This window comes from Saccopteryx bilineata, chromosome 2 (genome assembly GCF_036850765.1).
Source record: "Saccopteryx bilineata isolate mSacBil1 chromosome 2, mSacBil1_pri_phased_curated, whole genome shotgun sequence".
Lineage (NCBI taxonomy): Eukaryota > Metazoa > Chordata > Mammalia > Chiroptera > Emballonuridae > Saccopteryx > Saccopteryx bilineata.
This window is the reverse complement of record NC_089491.1, coordinates 362,487,144-362,504,939: the sequence shown is the minus strand read 5'-3', so window position 1 is coordinate 362,504,939 and position 17,796 is coordinate 362,487,144. Positions and strand designations below refer to the sequence as shown.

The 17,796-nt window shown below is 39.7% G+C and overlaps 1 protein-coding gene across 1 annotated transcript in view; it reads left to right on the top strand.

Moving 5' to 3' along the window:
• EFCAB5 (EF-hand calcium binding domain 5) overlaps positions 1-17,796 on the top strand; it is a 129,798-nt gene that overhangs the window by 73,061 nt on the left and 38,941 nt on the right. The window contains exons 9-14 of the mRNA XM_066258326.1: positions 8,824-8,979; positions 11,923-12,022; positions 13,320-13,803; positions 13,900-14,315; positions 16,395-16,472; positions 16,569-16,658. Coding sequence (XP_066114423.1) covers positions 8,824-8,979; positions 11,923-12,022; positions 13,320-13,803; positions 13,900-14,315; positions 16,395-16,472; positions 16,569-16,658 — 1,324 coding nt within the window. The remainder of the gene's footprint in view (positions 1-8,823; positions 8,980-11,922; positions 12,023-13,319; positions 13,804-13,899; positions 14,316-16,394; positions 16,473-16,568; positions 16,659-17,796) is intronic.

Sequence of the window (17,796 nt, the reverse complement as noted above, 5' to 3'; positions counted from 1 at the left end):
GGATACATGAACAAGTGATGTGTTTTTTGTTTGTTTTTTTGGTGACAGGGAGAGACAGACAGGAACAGACAGGAAGGGAGAGAAATGAGAAGCATCAGTTCTTCGTTGCAGCACCTTAGTTGTTCATTGATTGCTTTCTCATATGTGCCTTGACTGGGGGGATACAGCAGAGCGAGTGTCCCTCTGCTCAAGCCAAGTGACCTTTGGGCTTAAGCCAGTGACCATTGAGTCATGTCTATGATCCCATGCTCAAACCAGTGGCCTCGCGCTCAAGCTGGTGAGCCCACACTCAACCCAGCGACATTGGGGTTTCAAACCTGGGTCCTCTCCATCCCAGTTCAACGCTCTATCCACTGCGCCACCGCCTAGTCAGGCAGTGGTGATGTTTCTGCTGGCTATAACTTCTCTCTCACTGTTCATTTGCTTTATTCTAGTAAATGAAGGCCAAAAGTAACTATTTTAGAATATTTATTTCTAGTCTCTTGGTTATTAAGTATATACAGAATATTTACTCTCTATGCTAGGAAAAATGTGAAATTTAGAAGTTGTATTTCTTACCATTAAGGACCAAATAATGCATTGTTGTAGGGGAGTGTGCCTGTGGGTATATGCAGGCATTTGTGTCTGTGTGTGTGTGCATGCGTATTCATGCATGCATACATACATACACATGCTGGATGGAACTGGAATAAGACCCAAGGAATGGAAGGATCAAAATATAAGCAAATTAAGAACACACAACACAAAAAGACAATTACACAGTGATGACAGGTGCAGAACATTATAAATTATTATATTCATCATTGCCAAAGGATGCACAGTGAAAGAAAATGAGACTTCAGGGGGGCAGTTTTCAGGAAACTCATCTGGTGCTCATGAGTTTTAAATTTCTTTCACCTGCCATAACTTGTGTCTCCTTACTTTAAAAAGAACCTTCAGATCATTGCTTTAAACATTTATATATTGACAGAAACAATTTAAAATATATAGTGTATTGGTTTCTTTGAGATATTTGTTTTGTTTTATAACTTGAATATGTAGGCACATAAGAAATACATTTTGGGAGAGTGTCAGGCTTGTTTTAAATTCTCAGAACAGCCTGACCAGGCGGTGGCGCAGTGGATAGAGCGTCAGACTGGGATGCGGAAGTACCCAGGTTCGAGACTCCGAGGTCGCGCATGGGCTCATCTGGCTTGAGCAAAGAGCTCGCCAGAAAAAAAAAAAAAAAAAAAAAAAAAAGAGCTCGCCAGCTTGGACCCAAGGTCGCTGGCTCCAGCAAGGGGTTACTCGGTCTGCTGAAGGCCCACGGTCAAGGCACATGTGAGAAAGCAATCAATGAACAACTAAGAAGTCGCAACGCGCAACGAGAAACTGATGATTGATGCTTCTCATCTCTCTCTGTTCCTGTCTGTCTGTCCCTGTCTATCTCTGCCTCTGTTAAAAAAAAAAAAAAAAAAAAAAAATTCTCAGAACATTCTCGTTCCCAATAAACAACTCATTCCAAGAGGCAAAACTTCTGATTTGTATCATTTGAACATTGGTATTGAGTTGTTCAAGTAGATATTATGCTCCTTGTACAAGTTTGAAAAGGATTGGAAGTCTTAGATTTCAGTGGGATCCCAATACAAAATTAACTGCATTACCTTGTGTTGAGGCCAGGAATAAGTAGGCACTCATAAGCAGATCAGTCCTGAAGTTCCTAGTTTTCTATCCTACAGAGGACCTACCCTTTCATTTCACTATCTGTTTGGTTCATTGTTTATTAAACAGATAACCATTTCAGGTATAATTATTTTATCTAAACATCACTAATTTGGTTATAAGAAATTTAATTAAACCAAAATGAACTGTCTGAAAGAGAAATTAAGAAAACAATCCCCTTCATCATTTCAACAAAACAAAATAAAGTTCCTAGAAGTAAATTTAACCAAGAATGTTAAAGACTTGTACTTGGAAAATTGTAAAACATTGATAAAAGAAATCAAGGAAGATACAAACAAGTGGAAGCATATACTGTGTTTATGGATAGAAAGAATAAACATTAAAATGTCTATATTATCCAAAGTAATTTATAAATTCAATGCAATTCCTATTAAAATACCAATGGATATAGAAAAATATTCCAAAAATTTATACAGAACCATAAAAGAACACAAATAGCCTCAGCAATCTTGAAAAAGAAGAATAACGTGGGTGGTATCACACTTCCTAATACCAAGTTATACTACAAGGCCCTGTACTCAACACAGCTTGGTACTGGCATAAGAACAGGCATGTAGAACAATGGAACAGAACAGAGAACCCAGAAATACATCCACACCATTATGGACAACTGATATTTGACAAAGGAGGTAAGAGCATACAATGGAGTAAAGACAGCCTCTTCAACAAATGGTGTTGGAAAAATTGGACAGCTACCTGCAAAAAAATGAAGCTAGACCACCAACTTACACCATTCACAAAAATAAACTCGAAATGGATAAAAGACTTAAATGTAAGTCGTGAAACCATGATCATCTTGGAAGAAAACATAGGCAATAAGCTCTCCAACATCTCTTGCAGCAATATATATATTTGCCGATTTATCTCCACGGGCAAGTGAAATAAAGGACAGGATGAACAAATGGAAGTATATTAAACTAAAAAGCTTTTGCACAGCTAAAGACAATATGAACAAAATAAAAAGACAAACCACACAATGGGAGAACATATTCGACAATAAGTCTGATAAGGGGTTAATAACCAAAATTTATAAAGAACTTGTAAAACTCAACACCAGGAAGATACACAATCCGATAAAAAAATGGGCAAAAGAAATGAATAGACATTTCTCCAAAGAGGACATACAGATGGCCAATAGGCAGAAGAAAAAATGTTCAACATACCAATCATTAGAGAAATGCAAATTAAAACCACAATGAGATACCACCTCACACCTGTCAAAATGGCGCTCATTAACAAAACAACACATAATAAGTGCTGGCGAGGATGTGGAGAAAAGGGAACCCTCCTGCACTGCTGGTGGGAATGCAGACTGGTGCAGCCACTGTGGAAAACAGTATGGAGATTCCTCAAAAAATTAAAAATGGAACTGCATTTTGACCCAGCCATCCCACTTTTAGGAATATATCCTAAGAATATCAAATCACTGATTCAAAAGAAAAAATGCACCCCTGTGTTTATTGCAGCATTGTTTACAATAGCCAAGATCTGGAAACAGCCCAAGTGTCCATCAGTGGACGAGTGGATTAAAAAGCAGTGGTACATATACACAATACTACGTGGCCATGAAAAAGAAGGAAATCTTACCTTTTGTGACAACATGGATGGACCTGGAAACTATTATGCTAAGTGAAATAAGCCAGGCAGAGAAAGAAAAATATCATATGACCTCACTCATTTGAGAAATCTAATGAACAATGTGAACTGAGGAGCGGAATAGAGGCAGAGGCGGGATCAAAGGGACCAGAGGGAAAGCAGTCAGAGGGAAAGGGGAGGAGAAGATGGGATCAGAGAAGGAAAAGAGATTGGTGAAATTATATATATATAACACAGCATTATAGAGAGCAGGAAAGCAAATCCTGGAGGGAAGGGAGGAAGACATTGGGGGGAGGGGGCAAAGGGGATGTCGAGGGGAACATGGGAGTGGGGGAGATATATTCAGTGGGACACTTGAATCTATGTAAACACAATAAATTAAAATCAATAAAAATTAAAAAAAGAAATTTAGTAAACTTTTTTAAAAATATTTTATTTATTCATTATAGAGAGGGGAGAGAGAGAGAGAGAGAGAGAAGGGGGGAGGAGCAGAAAGCATCAACTCCCATATGTGCCTTGACCAGGCAAGCCCAGGGTTTTGAACCGGCAACCTCAGCGTTTCCAGGTTGACACTTTATCCACTGCGCCACCACAGGTCAGGCTTAGTTAACTTTTTAGGGCTCTTTTTTAATTTCCTGAACTTTTTGAGCCTTACAGACCCCTGTTTTTTAATTTATTGATTTTAGAGTGATAGAGGAAGGGGGAGAGAGTAAAAGGGAAGCATTCATTTGTTGTTCCATTTAGCTGTGTATTCATTGGTCACTTTCTATATGTGCCCTGACCAGGAATTGAACCCACAACCTTAGTATTTCTGTATGACTCTCTGACTGAGCTAACCAGCTAGAGCCTCCCTTTGTTTTTGTAAAGAATTTCCTAGTTAAGTCTAGCGTGTGCATAGATCATCGACCTGGAATGCTGAGGTAGCAGGTTCAAAACCCTGGGCTTGCCTGGTCAAGGCACATAAAACAAAGAACCAATGAACAACTGAAGTGAGGCAACTATGAGTTGATACTTCTCACTCCCCTTGCCCTCTCCTCTTTCTGTAAAATCAATAAACAATCTCTTTAAAAAATAAAAAGAATTTCCTAGTAATATGCTTTAAGAGAAGCATGTCTAAATTTTTCTTGGTATGTCTTAAGGTAAAGGTTACCTGGAGTTGTTCAAGTGTCCATAATTTTTTTTAATTTTTAATTTAATTTTTATTTTTAAAATTTTTGATTGATTTGAGAGAGAGAGGATGGGAGAGAAAGGAGAAGGGGAGAGAGAGAGAGAGAAAGAGAACCATCAACTCGTTGTTCCATCTAGTTGTGTACTCATTGGTTGTCTCTCACATGTGCCCTGACTGGAGATCCAAGCCATGACCTCAGTGTGCCGGGATGATGCTCTATCCATTGAGAAACCCAGCCAGGGCAGGTGTCCATATTTTTAAATGACAGTCCTACAAAAGCCTATATGCCCCTCTCAAAAAAAACGTTTCTGCAAATTGACTGATTGTTTGGAACTTGGAACCCATTTTCCAAGTAGGAATAATATTTTATATAGTGGGTGGGGTCCTTGGTTTCAATGTGCCTGAAATAGAATTTTTAATTAGAGTGGCTATTTTTGTGGGAAAAATGCTACCTGAAAAAGATGGAATCACCATACACTACCAGAGAAAGGAAACTATCTCTAAGCCATTGGTGATGATTACATATAAGAAAGACCTTTAGTATGACAACTATTCATAGAGTAAGGGGTAAGGATGATCTCGGGTAAAGGAGAGCCCCCAAAGACCCCAGAATAAGGAACTGAGGGAGGCTGATCTCTTATCAATGCAGCTCCTCTTCCCCCCCCTCTGGAGGCTCCAGAAACTGACACACTTCCTTTTCCACTGATACTATCAGTTGTCTCTGGGGTGGGTTATATTCTTTGCTGATATGGGTTCACAGTTAATCCCCTAAACTCGTGCCTCCAAAGTAACACAAAGTACAGCTTTCTCAGAGAAGAGCGAATCCTTTAAAAGGGTTATTCTCTAGGAGTGTGTGGTTTTCTTTTCTTTTTTTTTTTTTAATAATTTTATTTTTTTAATGGGGTGACATCAATAAATCAGGATACATATATTCAAAGATAACAAGTCCAGGTTATCTTGTCGTTCAATTATGTTGCATACCCACCACCCAAAGTCAGATTGTCCTCTGTCACCTTCTATCTTGTTTTCTTTGTGCCCCTCCCCACCCCCTATCCCTCTCCCATTCCCCCCTCCCCCCCGTAACCACCACACTCTTATCAATGTCTTAGTTTCACTATTATTTCCCACCTACGTATGGAATAATACAGTTCCTGTTTTTTTCTGACTTACTTATTTCGCTTCGTATCATGTTATCAAGATCCCACCATTTTGCTGTAAATGTTCCGATGTCATCATTTCTTATGGCTGAGTAGTATTCCATAGTGTATATGTGCCACATCTTCTTTATCCAGTCATCTATTGATGGGCTTTTTGGTTGTTTCCATGTCCTGGCCACTGTGAACAATGCTGCAATAAACATGGGGCTGCATGTGTCTTTACGTATCAATGTTTCTGAGTTTTTGGGATATATACCCAGTAGAGGGATTGCTGGGTCATAAGGTAGTTCTATTTTCAGTTTTTTGAGGAACCACCATACTTTCTTCCATAATGGTTGTACTACTTTACATTCCCGTGTGTGGTTTTCTTATCAGTTCTACTCACTCTAGGCTCTAGAATATTGACTCAGATTGTCATTAGTGATCAGCATTCCCAGTTACCTATAACAAACATTTAGATTTTTTTTTTGTCTTGCGATTACATAAATACAAGCAAATGAATTGAGAATGGGTGAATACATATCATAGAATAAAATTCTCGGCCCTGGCCGGTTGGCTCAGTGGTAGAGCGTCTGCCTGGTGTGCAGAAGCCCCAGGTTCGATTCCCGGCCAGGGCACACAGGAGAGGCACCCATCTGCTTCTCCACCCCTCCCCCTCTCCTTCCTCTCTGTCTCTCTCTTCCCCTCCCACAGCGAGGCTTCATTGGAGCAAAGATGGCCCGGGCGCTGGGGATGGCTCTGTGGCCTCTGCCTCAGGCACTAGAATGGCTCTGGACACAACAGAGCGATGCCCCAGAAGGGCAAAGCATCGCCCCCTGGTGGGCATGCCGGGTGGATCCCGGTCGGACACATGCGGGAGTCTGTCTGACTGCCTCCCCGTTTCCAGCTTTGGAAAAATGAAGAAAAAAAAAAAAGAATAAAACTCTCCATATAGTTTTATGTGTAGTTGTCCCACTGGAATGGTGATGGGAAGACGCAATGATGCTGCAGGTAGCTCAAGGCTGCACGATTCCTTCTATGGCACAAGACAGAGATAGTTTGTTATATAAAGCCTGTGGTGGGATTCAGCTGGTTTGCACTGGTTCGGCAGAACTGATAATGAATTTTTTGTTGAGTTTAGTGAACCGGTTGTTAAAATGGCACTTGTAATCAGGGTTCTCTCTAAGGTACCCACCTAATGTGTACCTTAGAGAGTCTGGGCAGCCACCTAATGTGGAAATCACAAATTTACATACCTTACTCTTTTTTAGCATTCCTCTGTGCAACAGCATATTCTAAGCGCCCGTAGTAATGTTCATTCCATCCATAGGTGAAAAAAATTGCAAGTGAAAATGCCAATCAAGAAGCAATATGGAGGCCCTAATTAGTTGGTTCAGTGGTAGAGTATTGGCCTGATGTGTAGATGTCCCAGGTTTGATTCCTGGTCAGGGCACACAGGTGAGGTGACCATCTGCTTCTCCATCCCTCCCTCTCTCCCTTCTGTCTGTCTGTCTGTCTGTCTCTCTCTCTCTCTCTCAGCTAGATTGATTCAAGCAAGTTGGCCCTGAGCACTGTGGATGGCTCCATGGACTTGCCTCAGAAGCTAAAATAGCTCAGTTGTCGAGCAACAAAGCAGCGGACCAGATGGGCATTGCCCAATAGGGGGCTTGCTGGTTGGATCCTGGTCGAGTGCATGCAGGAGTCTGTTTCTCAGCTTTCTCTGATTTAATTAATTAATTAGATATTTTTCTTTCTTTCTTTTTTATTAGGTGACAGTCAGGGAGGCAGACAGACAGACTCTTGCATGCACCCGACTAGGATCCACCCGGACGCCCACCAGGGGGTGATGCTCTGCCCATCCAGGCCGTTGCTCTGTTGCAACAGGAGCCATCCTAGCACCTGAGGTGGAGGCTACGGAGCCATCCTCAGCACCCAGACCAACTTTGCTTCAATGGAGCCTTGGCTGTGGGAAGGGAAGAGAGAAATAGAGAGAAAGGAGAGAGAGAAGGGTGGAGAAGCAGATAGGCTCCACTCCTGTGTGCCCTGGCCGGGAATCGAACCCAGGACTTCCACACGCCGGGCCAAAGCTCTACCACTGAGCCAACCAGGCAGGGCCCACCCACCAATTCTTAAATTTACATTTATGCATCCAGCTTCCCTCAGAGACCAAATGGCCATTCCCCACTCCTAATTCCCAATCCTCAGTAGAGAAATGCTGAATGGCTTTGCTTACCTTAAGTATCCTCCTCTAATCCAATGATTTATGGCTAAGGAAGTATGGTTTATTCAGTACAAATTTGGATACTGCTGTGCTTGGGGCAGAGAAGGAAATCATTGACTGAATTGGGCTAAAACCTCAAGAGAAGTCCACTAGAAACTCTTCCAGATCTTGATCCATTTCCCTGTCTCATGAGATATTATAATCAGGTGTGGACCAAGAATGTAATGTTTTTGACTTATCAAATTAGCAGAAGTCTGGGAGGCAATACACACTAATGGTGAGGCTGAGGACAAATAGCCACTTAGACATTTAGTGGTGGGAGCACAAAAGAGTACAAGCCTGACATGAAAACCTATGAAAATACAGATGCATTTACCTTTTAAGCTGGCAACCCCACCTCCAGGAATCTGTTGAATAGGGATCCAGAAGAATAGCCCAGGATCATAGATGTTTCAGACTCTAAACTTGCAAAAGAAAAAGAAAATCATAGATAAAGAATACCTTATTGCAATATCAGAAGACAAAAACAAAAACAAAACCCCCACCTACAATCCCCATCCCTTATACTCTAATAATTAAATGTAGCCAGTCTTGGACAACAGATGGTCTTATATGCTCAACATCAAAAGAAAAACTGCATTCAATTTTTAGAGCTAATAATTTGCAGGCAACATTCTATGACTGCTGCTATTTCATACAGTAAGGTAAAAAATCTGCCCTATATGGTGCTGATGTGATCTAGAGAGAAATTGCTCCAAAAATATTTAGTGCCACTGGTGTATGGTTTGGGGGACTATATTGATCACCTCACTCTGCTGCACAGCCTGTAGACTAGCGCTAACGTGAAAAGCTTTATTTAAGTGGCAAGCAAATGACATGGGGGGGGATTGCCGCCCATAATTTAATGCATGTTAACTGAATCCTTGGGAAAATCTGGAGCAAGGTTTTAAATCAATCATTTATTCTCTTTCTCCCTGCAGTACATCTCTTCACACATTGCAGACTTTAAAAGTGATATGTTTGAGGAACTCCTTAAGCATCTTTGCCACTGTGCGGATGAATTCCGGGAGGTCATAAAAACTGATATGAAAAGGCAGATGTTTGTTGAACTCTTCCTCTATTGTGACCGTGGGAAGGTAGAGTAAAACCCCTAAAGCTATGCTTCTGAAATTATTATTGTAAAGGACCAGTTTTTAGGTTGTTGTTGATGGTGATGTTTTTAATTTCTAATCTGCTGTGGACTGATACTCAGTGAAAATGGATTACTGTGGGGGGAGCATACAAAATACAATCCACATATTTTATTATCAGATTCAAATATGACTTAATATCTGTTAGTGTCTAAAATTGCTACAAAATTTTTCAGATGCTATTTTCTTTCTTTCTTTTCTTTTCTTTTTTAGCGAGAGAGGGGGACAGACAGGGAAAGACAGACAAGAAGGGAGAGAGATGAGAAGCATCAACTTGTAGTTGTGGCACTTTAGTTATTCATTGATTGCTTTCTCATATGTGCCTTGACTGGGCGGGGGAGGCTCCAGTTGAGTCAGTGATCCCTTGCTCAAGCCAGCGACCTTTGGCTCAAGCCAGTGACCTTTGGGCATCAAGCCAGCGACCTTTGGGCTCAAGCCAGCAACCATGGGGTGATGTCCATGATCCCCTGCTCAAGCCAGTGAGCCTGCACTCAAGCTGGGTGAGCCAATGCTCAAGTCAGCGACCTCGGGGGGTTTGAACCTGGGTCCTCAGCATCCCAAGCTGACGCTCTATCCACCGCACCACAACCTGGTCAGGCTCAGATGCTATTTTCAATTTCTGTATCTTTCTCATCGCAGACTTGTACCAGTTTACAGACCACACCTTGCATGGCATGGTATTTTGCAGCATACAACTTGTCTCTAAATCTCTTTTCTATTCTTTTTCTTTTTTACAAAGACAGAGAGAGAGTCAGAGAGAGGGATAGATAGGGACAGAAAAACAGGAACAGAGAGAGATGAGAAACATCAATCATCAGTTTTTCATTGCAACATCTTAGTTGTTCATTGACTGCTTTCTCATTTGTGCCTTGACTGCTCTAGGAAATTCTAAGGAAGTTGAGGAGAAATTTAAGAACAACAGGGCTCATGCTTTTTCCCCCTGGGTTTAGCTCAGAGACTGCAAGCTCAATAGAGAAGGCCTGAATCCAACATGACTCTAAAGAGAGAGAGTAACCACTGTAGAAGGAGGAGTCTGGGTAGGGGGGCCTGAGGTTAGTCCCACTCCTCTGGCTAGAGGAAAGGTGATGAGTGTTCTCAAATACCTGTGTGTGAAGGGGAGTAGGTGTGGAGAGAAGGTGGCAGTGAAAGCTCTCAGTGTACCTCCAAGAAGACACCTGGAGTTGGGGGACAAGAAAAACTATGGTCATAAACAAAAAACCATGGGCATAAACAAAATAAAACTTCCAAATAACTCAGTAGGATAAACTCTATATGGTTAGAGTCAGTAAGTACTGTGGCTGGCATAGAACTAAATGCCCCCCTTTCTCTGGTGGTAGGACAGTATACAAGAAGCCCCCAAAGTAAACTGGTCAAAGGATATGAACACACAATTCATAGAATCATTATATATTCAACAGATGAGCAAAATAACTTTATTTATTATTGATTTGAGAGATAAAGAGAGAGATAGAGAGAGAGGAGAGAGATATAAGCAGCATCAACTCATAGTTGCTTCACTTTAATTGCTTCTCATATGTGCCTTGACCAGGGGGCTCAAATGGAGCCATGGACCCCTTTGCTCAAGCCAGTGACCCTGGGCTTCAAGCCAGTGACCTTGGACTTCAAGTCAGTGACCTTGGGCTCAAGCCAGTGACCTTGGAATCATGTTGATGATTCTGCACTTAAGCCAGCAACCCTGAGGTTTTGAAGTGGGGACTTGAGCATTCTGGGTTGACACTCTATCCACTGTGCCACCACCAGTCAGGCAAGCAAAAGTATTTTGAAATCATAATACATATTGCTGGTAGAGCTAGAGGAAAAATATTTTCTTAAACATTCTTGGTGAAAATGTAATGCTAATAGTATCTTTGTAAAGCAAAAAAATTACAAATTAATAAGAAGCTGATAACTCTTCCCAACTGAAAAAGGAAAAAGGATATGAAAAAGCCATTCATAGATGAGAAAACCTCAATACAAAACAACCATATTCAATATTACTAATAATCAAAGAGATGCAAATTAAAATAATTGGATAACATATTTTATCCATAGATTGGAAAGAAATGATAAATTCTAACAATATCAAATACTGGATGAGTATGGAGAAATGACATCTTTATTCAGGAATAGTAAGAATGTAAATTGGGGCCCTGGCCGGTTGGCTCAGCGGTAGTGCATTGACCCAGTGTGTGGATGTCCCAGGTTAAATTCCTAGTCAGGGCACACAGGAAAAGAGCCCATCTGCTTCTTAAACCCTCCCCCTCCCCCTCTCGCTTCTCTCTCTCTTTCTCTCTCTCTCTCTCTCTCTCTCTCTCTCTCTTCCCCTCCTGCAGCCAAGGCTCTATTGGAGCAAAGTTGGCCCGGGGGCTGAGGACAGCTCCACGGCCTCTGCCTCAGGCCCTATAATGACTCCTGTTGCAAACAAGCAATGCCCCAGATGGGCAGAGCATTGCCCCCTGGTGGGCATGCTGGGTAGATCCTGGCCGGGCGCATGCGGGAGTGTATCTGACTGCCTCCCCTCTTCTAACTTCGGAAAAAAACAAAACAAAAAAACCCCCGAAAACAAATAAGTAGGGAGCAGATAACTGTTCTAAGCTTCAGATTTGGGTCAGATTAGATAAGAACTGAACAGTGTACATTGGATTTAGCAATTATGTCAGTAACAATTATTTGTTAAGCATCTATTAAGTGCAAGGCATTTTGACATGCCACAGAATGAAGAAGTAGAGTATAAGCCTAAGGAGACAAAATATAGCTTTCCTGATTTTGACATTGCTGTTTTTATTTACATGATGGTGGTGGTGGTGTTGAACGTTTCAATAAGCCATATTCCATCTACATAAAAATCTCAGATCTCCTGTAACAACTAATTACAAACTTTCTGTTTAGGTAGGGTTTTTGGATCGGCAGAGAACATTGAGTTTGCTGGAAATATTCTATGACCAAAGTTCAAAAACGCTTAGAAGTTTACTCCGAAACCCAAGACAATGTAAGTTCCACTCAGAGGGAGTATGTTCAAATTGAAATGATGAACTACACTAATATAATAATACAAAGTCATTCTATCCCTGTGGGATTTCTTCACATAACGTCTCCCTTAGATAATGATAGCTATATCTAGTTGTTCATTCCCCATAAATTCATGTTTTTATTTATTATAACTAGATGTATTTTTCACTACAGTGCAATATTAAAAGTTGTCAAGCTAGAACTCTACTAGAACTCAACTTTAAGTTTATTTAATAGAAAAGATCTTTGCAACAGTCTGAATTTTTCAAAAATTAAGCTGGTAATTCCAGTTTTAATGTCCAGCTTGGAATTCTAAGATTCTGAAGGAAAATGTTTTCTTCTCCCGAGCATTTTTAATTTTATAACTTTACTGTATTTATACAGTGATTTTTTTTTATTACTACCAAACACATAGGACTACAGGTTTTATTTTTATTTTTTTAGAGAGAAAGTTATTGAATGGATGGATTTTCCAAAGAATGTCAATATTTTATTTCTGTACAGAAATTTAATACTGGGTACTTAAAAATCTGTGGATGATGTACATAGAGTAAAACTGTGGGAGTCATAATTTTATAGCTTAAATATTAAATGATTTAGAAGGGAGGGAAGCAGTCTTATGGCATGGTCCCATTCTCTGTAGTCCAGGACACCAGTGTTGTGTTATTATTGTTCTTATTTAACAGTGGGATTCTGGTGAATGCTATTCAATCTTTCCCTAGAATTCTGAGCCAGGTATCCACATAAGTTGTGGAAGAAAGAAATTGAGGGATGAAGAAGAAAAAAAAAAGTAGAGAAGGAAGAGAAAGAAAATTAACACTGGAAAAAAATAGCCCAGTGAAAGATTGTCATGGACAGAGACATACTTTTATTTTGATATTGCAGATTCTGAAAAGGCATTTGAGGTAGAAGATATGTGTCTCCTTCCTCATCCCATGCTCACCATATTATGGGAGGACCAAAAGTAAAGAATAAGTTGTGTTTGCCCTGGCAATTTAAGTAACTCTCCAAGTAGCAAAAGAATAATTATGGTCATTTCAAAACCACACCTTTTAGGAAGGGATACTTTCCAATTTACAGTAGTGAGCATCTTTTATGTTCATTTGGATACCTTTTTGATTTTTACTGTGCTGCAGGGAAAGATTACTGGTATTTATTTAAAGCAATAGACCTATATTATAATCACAGTGCTCAATGCTTTTTTGCAGTAATTTACTACTACTGATTCTGAATTATAAGATCAATTGTTTAGGTAAATGTTTTGTTTTATGCACTAGGGCCATTCATTGAATTTGAAGAGATAGACTTGTCTGAGTTCTGGGGAGACATGGATAGTCAGAAACACATTTATGAAGACTTTGACAATTTGTTGTTAGAGACAAATACATTACTGTCTGAAAAACATGCTAGCAAAACCCAAAGTAAATTTTCAGAAAATTCAGAAGATCAACCTAAACATGATAAACATAGAAAATCAAGCCCACCGGAACAGCAGAAAGGAACAACTGCAGAACAAGACCCACATAAAATTTTAACTGAAGAACAAGATATAGAGCCAGCTGCAGAACCAGGACTGTACAGCGAATCGATACCAGCACAAGGACATCGCAAAGAGTCAACAGTGAGGCAAGGAACACACAGAGGGTCAACTACAGAACGAAGTTCACACAGAGGGTCAGTTGCAGAAGGGTCACGCAGAGGGTCAGTAATAGACCAAGGATCACAGAGAGGGTCCATTGCAGAAGAAGGATCACGCAGAGAGTCGACTTCACGAAAAGGATCTCGCAGAGGATCACGCAAAGAGTCTGTAATAGAAGAAACATATAAAGGGTCAATTGTAGAACAAGGATCTCGCAGAGGGTCAACCGGAGAAAGAGGATCACGCAGGGAATCAGTAGCAGAACAAGAATCACACAGAGGGTCAGTTGCAGAAGAAGGATCACGCAGAGAGTTGACATCACGCAGAGGATCACGCAAAGAATCAGTAATAGAAGAAACATATAAAGGGTCAACTGAAGAACAAGAATCACCTGAAAATACTATTCCAGAAGAATCACCTGAAAATACAATTCCAGAGGAACAGAACATGGATTCAACTTCACAATCAAGGGAAGGTAATATCTTAAGAGAGATTAAAAAATCTAGGGAGGCTACTCCCTTTGAGTGCATTGAAGAGGAAGAAGATACTCAGGAGCAACTATTTGAAGGGGAACTATTCATGATTGCTGAAGAGCAAGAGGAAGAACCACTATCAAATAGAAACAATCTTTCAGGTAATAATGCAGTTCTCTTATGTTATGTCTCTGTTTTGTGGAGTAGTTTCTAAAGTTTTTTCAGAAAATAGTCATTACAATTATGATCTTTTCTAGCCTATCAGGTCATGCAAACTTCAGGTGTATTTTTCTGCTCAGCATGACTAAACCTTGAACAATCAATTAAATGCAAACCATAAAGAGAGGAGTCAAAGAGGAGACAGCCAGATTTGCAGCTTGAGCAACTGGATGGATGATGATGCTATCTACCACAAAGAGGAAAGACTGGGAGAAGAATAGAATTGCTCAGAACAATGAGAGAGAACTGGGAGGCCTGGAATTGGGACCCTGTTTTTAGCTATGTTAGGTTTGAAAACCTTATTAGACTCCTTAAGCTATTTACCAAGTCTAGACAACAGTATAATGATGACTAAGACTGAGTTCCAAGAAAAAAAGAAAAGGAAACCAGAAAGTCTCCATTGTCTATATACCCAGAATTCCTTTTGTACTAGAAACCCACTTGTAAGGAAGAAATCTGGTAATGTTTCATATAGAAATTTACACTGGACTTCTGCAAAGGCAGTAGAAGCCCTTTTGTTTTAAATATGGTATCTGATATAAGAAACTACTTTTGAAAATTTATTTTATTTCAACTATAAGATGGATTTTGCTTTTCTCAGTTATATATAAGATATATGTTCTTAAAAAGTTGCTGCAAGTCATATTTAAGACAGAAGGCACTCTGCATTTCAAATGTACTTTCTGAAGAAGACTTTTCCTTTGAATTGCCTATGCCAATTTATGAACTATTTTGGAAATTCTAACCTTTCAGATAGTCAATCTCAATACTACTGAAGATCTCAGTTAGACATAAGTTTTTTTAAAGTTCTGCTCTTTAATTCTGTAGTCCCAAAGAAAACTTCAAGAGATGGGTAACCTATGTTCCAGATTTTACACTATCATCAACTAATTTGAAATCTTTTTTTTTTTTTTTTTGTATTTTTCTGAAGCTGGAAATGGGGAGGCAGTCAGACAGACTCCCGCATGCGCCTGACCTGGATCCACCCAGCACGCCCACCAGGGGGCGATGCTCTGCCCATCTGGGGCATCGCTCTGTTGCGACCAGAGGCACTCTAGCGTCTGGGGCAGAGGCCAAGAAACCATCCCCAGCGCCCGGGCCATCTTTGCTCCAATGGAGGCTCAGCTGCGGGAGGAGAAGAGAGAGACAGAGAGGAAGGAGAGGGGGAGGGGTGGAGAAGCAAATGGGCACCTCTCCTGTGTGCCCTGGCCGGGAATCGAACCCGGGACTTCTGCACACCAGGCCGACGCTCTACCACTGAGCCAACTGGCCAGGGCCTAATTTGAAATCTTTTATTTATTTATTTTTGAGCATTATGTTTATTTCTTCACAAAACAGAGCTACTAATTTATGGCTCTCCTTACATAGGAATGCAGCTGAAAAAAATTAGTGCAGTTACTGTTCAATCAGATGTTATGTTAGTGAGGACTTAATTTTGGCTACGTGTAACAGTGGTCCAAAATGACAATGTCTAAAAATATATATATAAACAAAGACAAAACAAAATAACAAATTTCTAAACAAGACAGGAGTTCCTTTTTCATATTAAAGTCAAAAGTTATGTAATAGTTCAGTCCCATAAACTCAGCAGTGGCTCAAGCTCTTTCTATATTGTGTTTTCTCCTCCAATTAATACATGGTTCAAAATGGCTCACCACCATGTGTACATTCTGACCAGCTGCTAAGGAGAAAGGAAAATGGATAAAGCATCACATCACTTCTCTTTACATATCACTGGTCAGTATTTAAGCATACAGTAACACCTAGCCATGAGGGAAGCTAGGAAACATAGCCTCATTTTGCATGACCAAACTGGGGTACAAAAATAGCTTGTGTGACAGAACTGCTCTCAATAACTAGAGTTATAAAGTGATATAATTGTGCTTGAGTATGACAAAACATATATGGGAAAGTACCTGAAAGAAAGTTTTTGGTGTTGTATGTGCAAGGCATTTCTCTTATTCATTATCTTAAGAATACATAATGTCTAACTCATAGGCATTTTCTTTTGCACCTTTTAGAAACTGCAAAAAAGGAAGTTCAGAAAGACAAAGCCTGTGAACCCAAGTCCCAAAAAATAGAGGGAAAGCCATGGTCAGGTGACTTATTTAATCCTCCTTTTATTTATACTCTAGGACAAAAACATTGTGAAAGTGAAGTTAAATTGCCTATGATATGGAATGTGTGTTTTACAGGTGAACTTTGGACTTGTAACTGGAAGAATAATGCCAAATATGAAGATGAGGAACAGGCGAATTTGATCTATGGTAACTCCAGGTTCACAGGTACATGTTAACAGTAAAATTAGAAAGGATAGATCGTAGTCTGATTGATGAATTTAATTTATTATGGTAACTCATTCTAAAGACTGGACTTAGCCAAGACACAATAGCAGGATGAACAACTTTGCATTATTTTGTCCCTGAATTGATGGGTCTAAACATATCCAAGATGAATATTTTTGGTGGTAGTAGGCATATACATATGCATTAGTATAGTTTCTTGTTTTTATCATTACGTGGCCCAACAGCTGCTTTGAAGCTACGATTTAGGTATTCAAAGGGAATCAGACAGTCGATGTTACTACTCAGTACAAATCATTTCAGCTATTTCTCTCTCTGTAGTTTCACATCCAAACATGTGAGACAGGTGAGAATACAGTTTGTTTTTGAAGACCTAAGAAGAACGATCTACTTAACAGAGAGAGCAGAGTAGCTAGCTCTCAGATAAACCATGTATTTAGTAGTGATTGTTCCAACAAGTACTCATATTTTACTACAATACCATTTTATTACCTTTCATTGACAGATAGTAGAACAAGTTAGATCAAATTATTTTCTTCCTATCTTCAGATATTTTCTTATATAAGTCTAGGTCAAATAATATACTTTCTATCCTCAAAATATTTTGGTGAAAATGCATGGCATTAGTCAAGCTCCTGTGGCCTGCTAATTCATGTTCTTCTTTTCCTAGTCTTACTTCTTTATTTCAATTTTGTTTTTACTGTTTTTTAAAAAAACTGCATGGGTGATTATTTTTGTTATGTCAAATTTCATATGGAAGCCATAAGGGCATTAATGATTAAATCAATGAAAAAATCAATCATAAATTACTGGGTTAAAGTTTTATGAAATATGCTTCATGTTATAACATTGCGCTTCAAGATAAATATAGTAAAGACTCTTTGGGGGAGAGGTTGTAATGGTGGTATTTACAGACTTATCTCTAACTGGCAAGCCCAGATTGCAGCTGGCTTCAGGCACAACTGAGTCTGAGGACTCAACATTAGCAGGTCCTGTTCTTCTGTGTGTAACTTTCAGTTTTAGGTTGTTTCTTCCATAGTATGACAGAGACATCCATGAGATTATATCTAAGCATATATTCTACCAGTTCAGGAATCAGAGTAAAAAAAAAAAGAGTGTT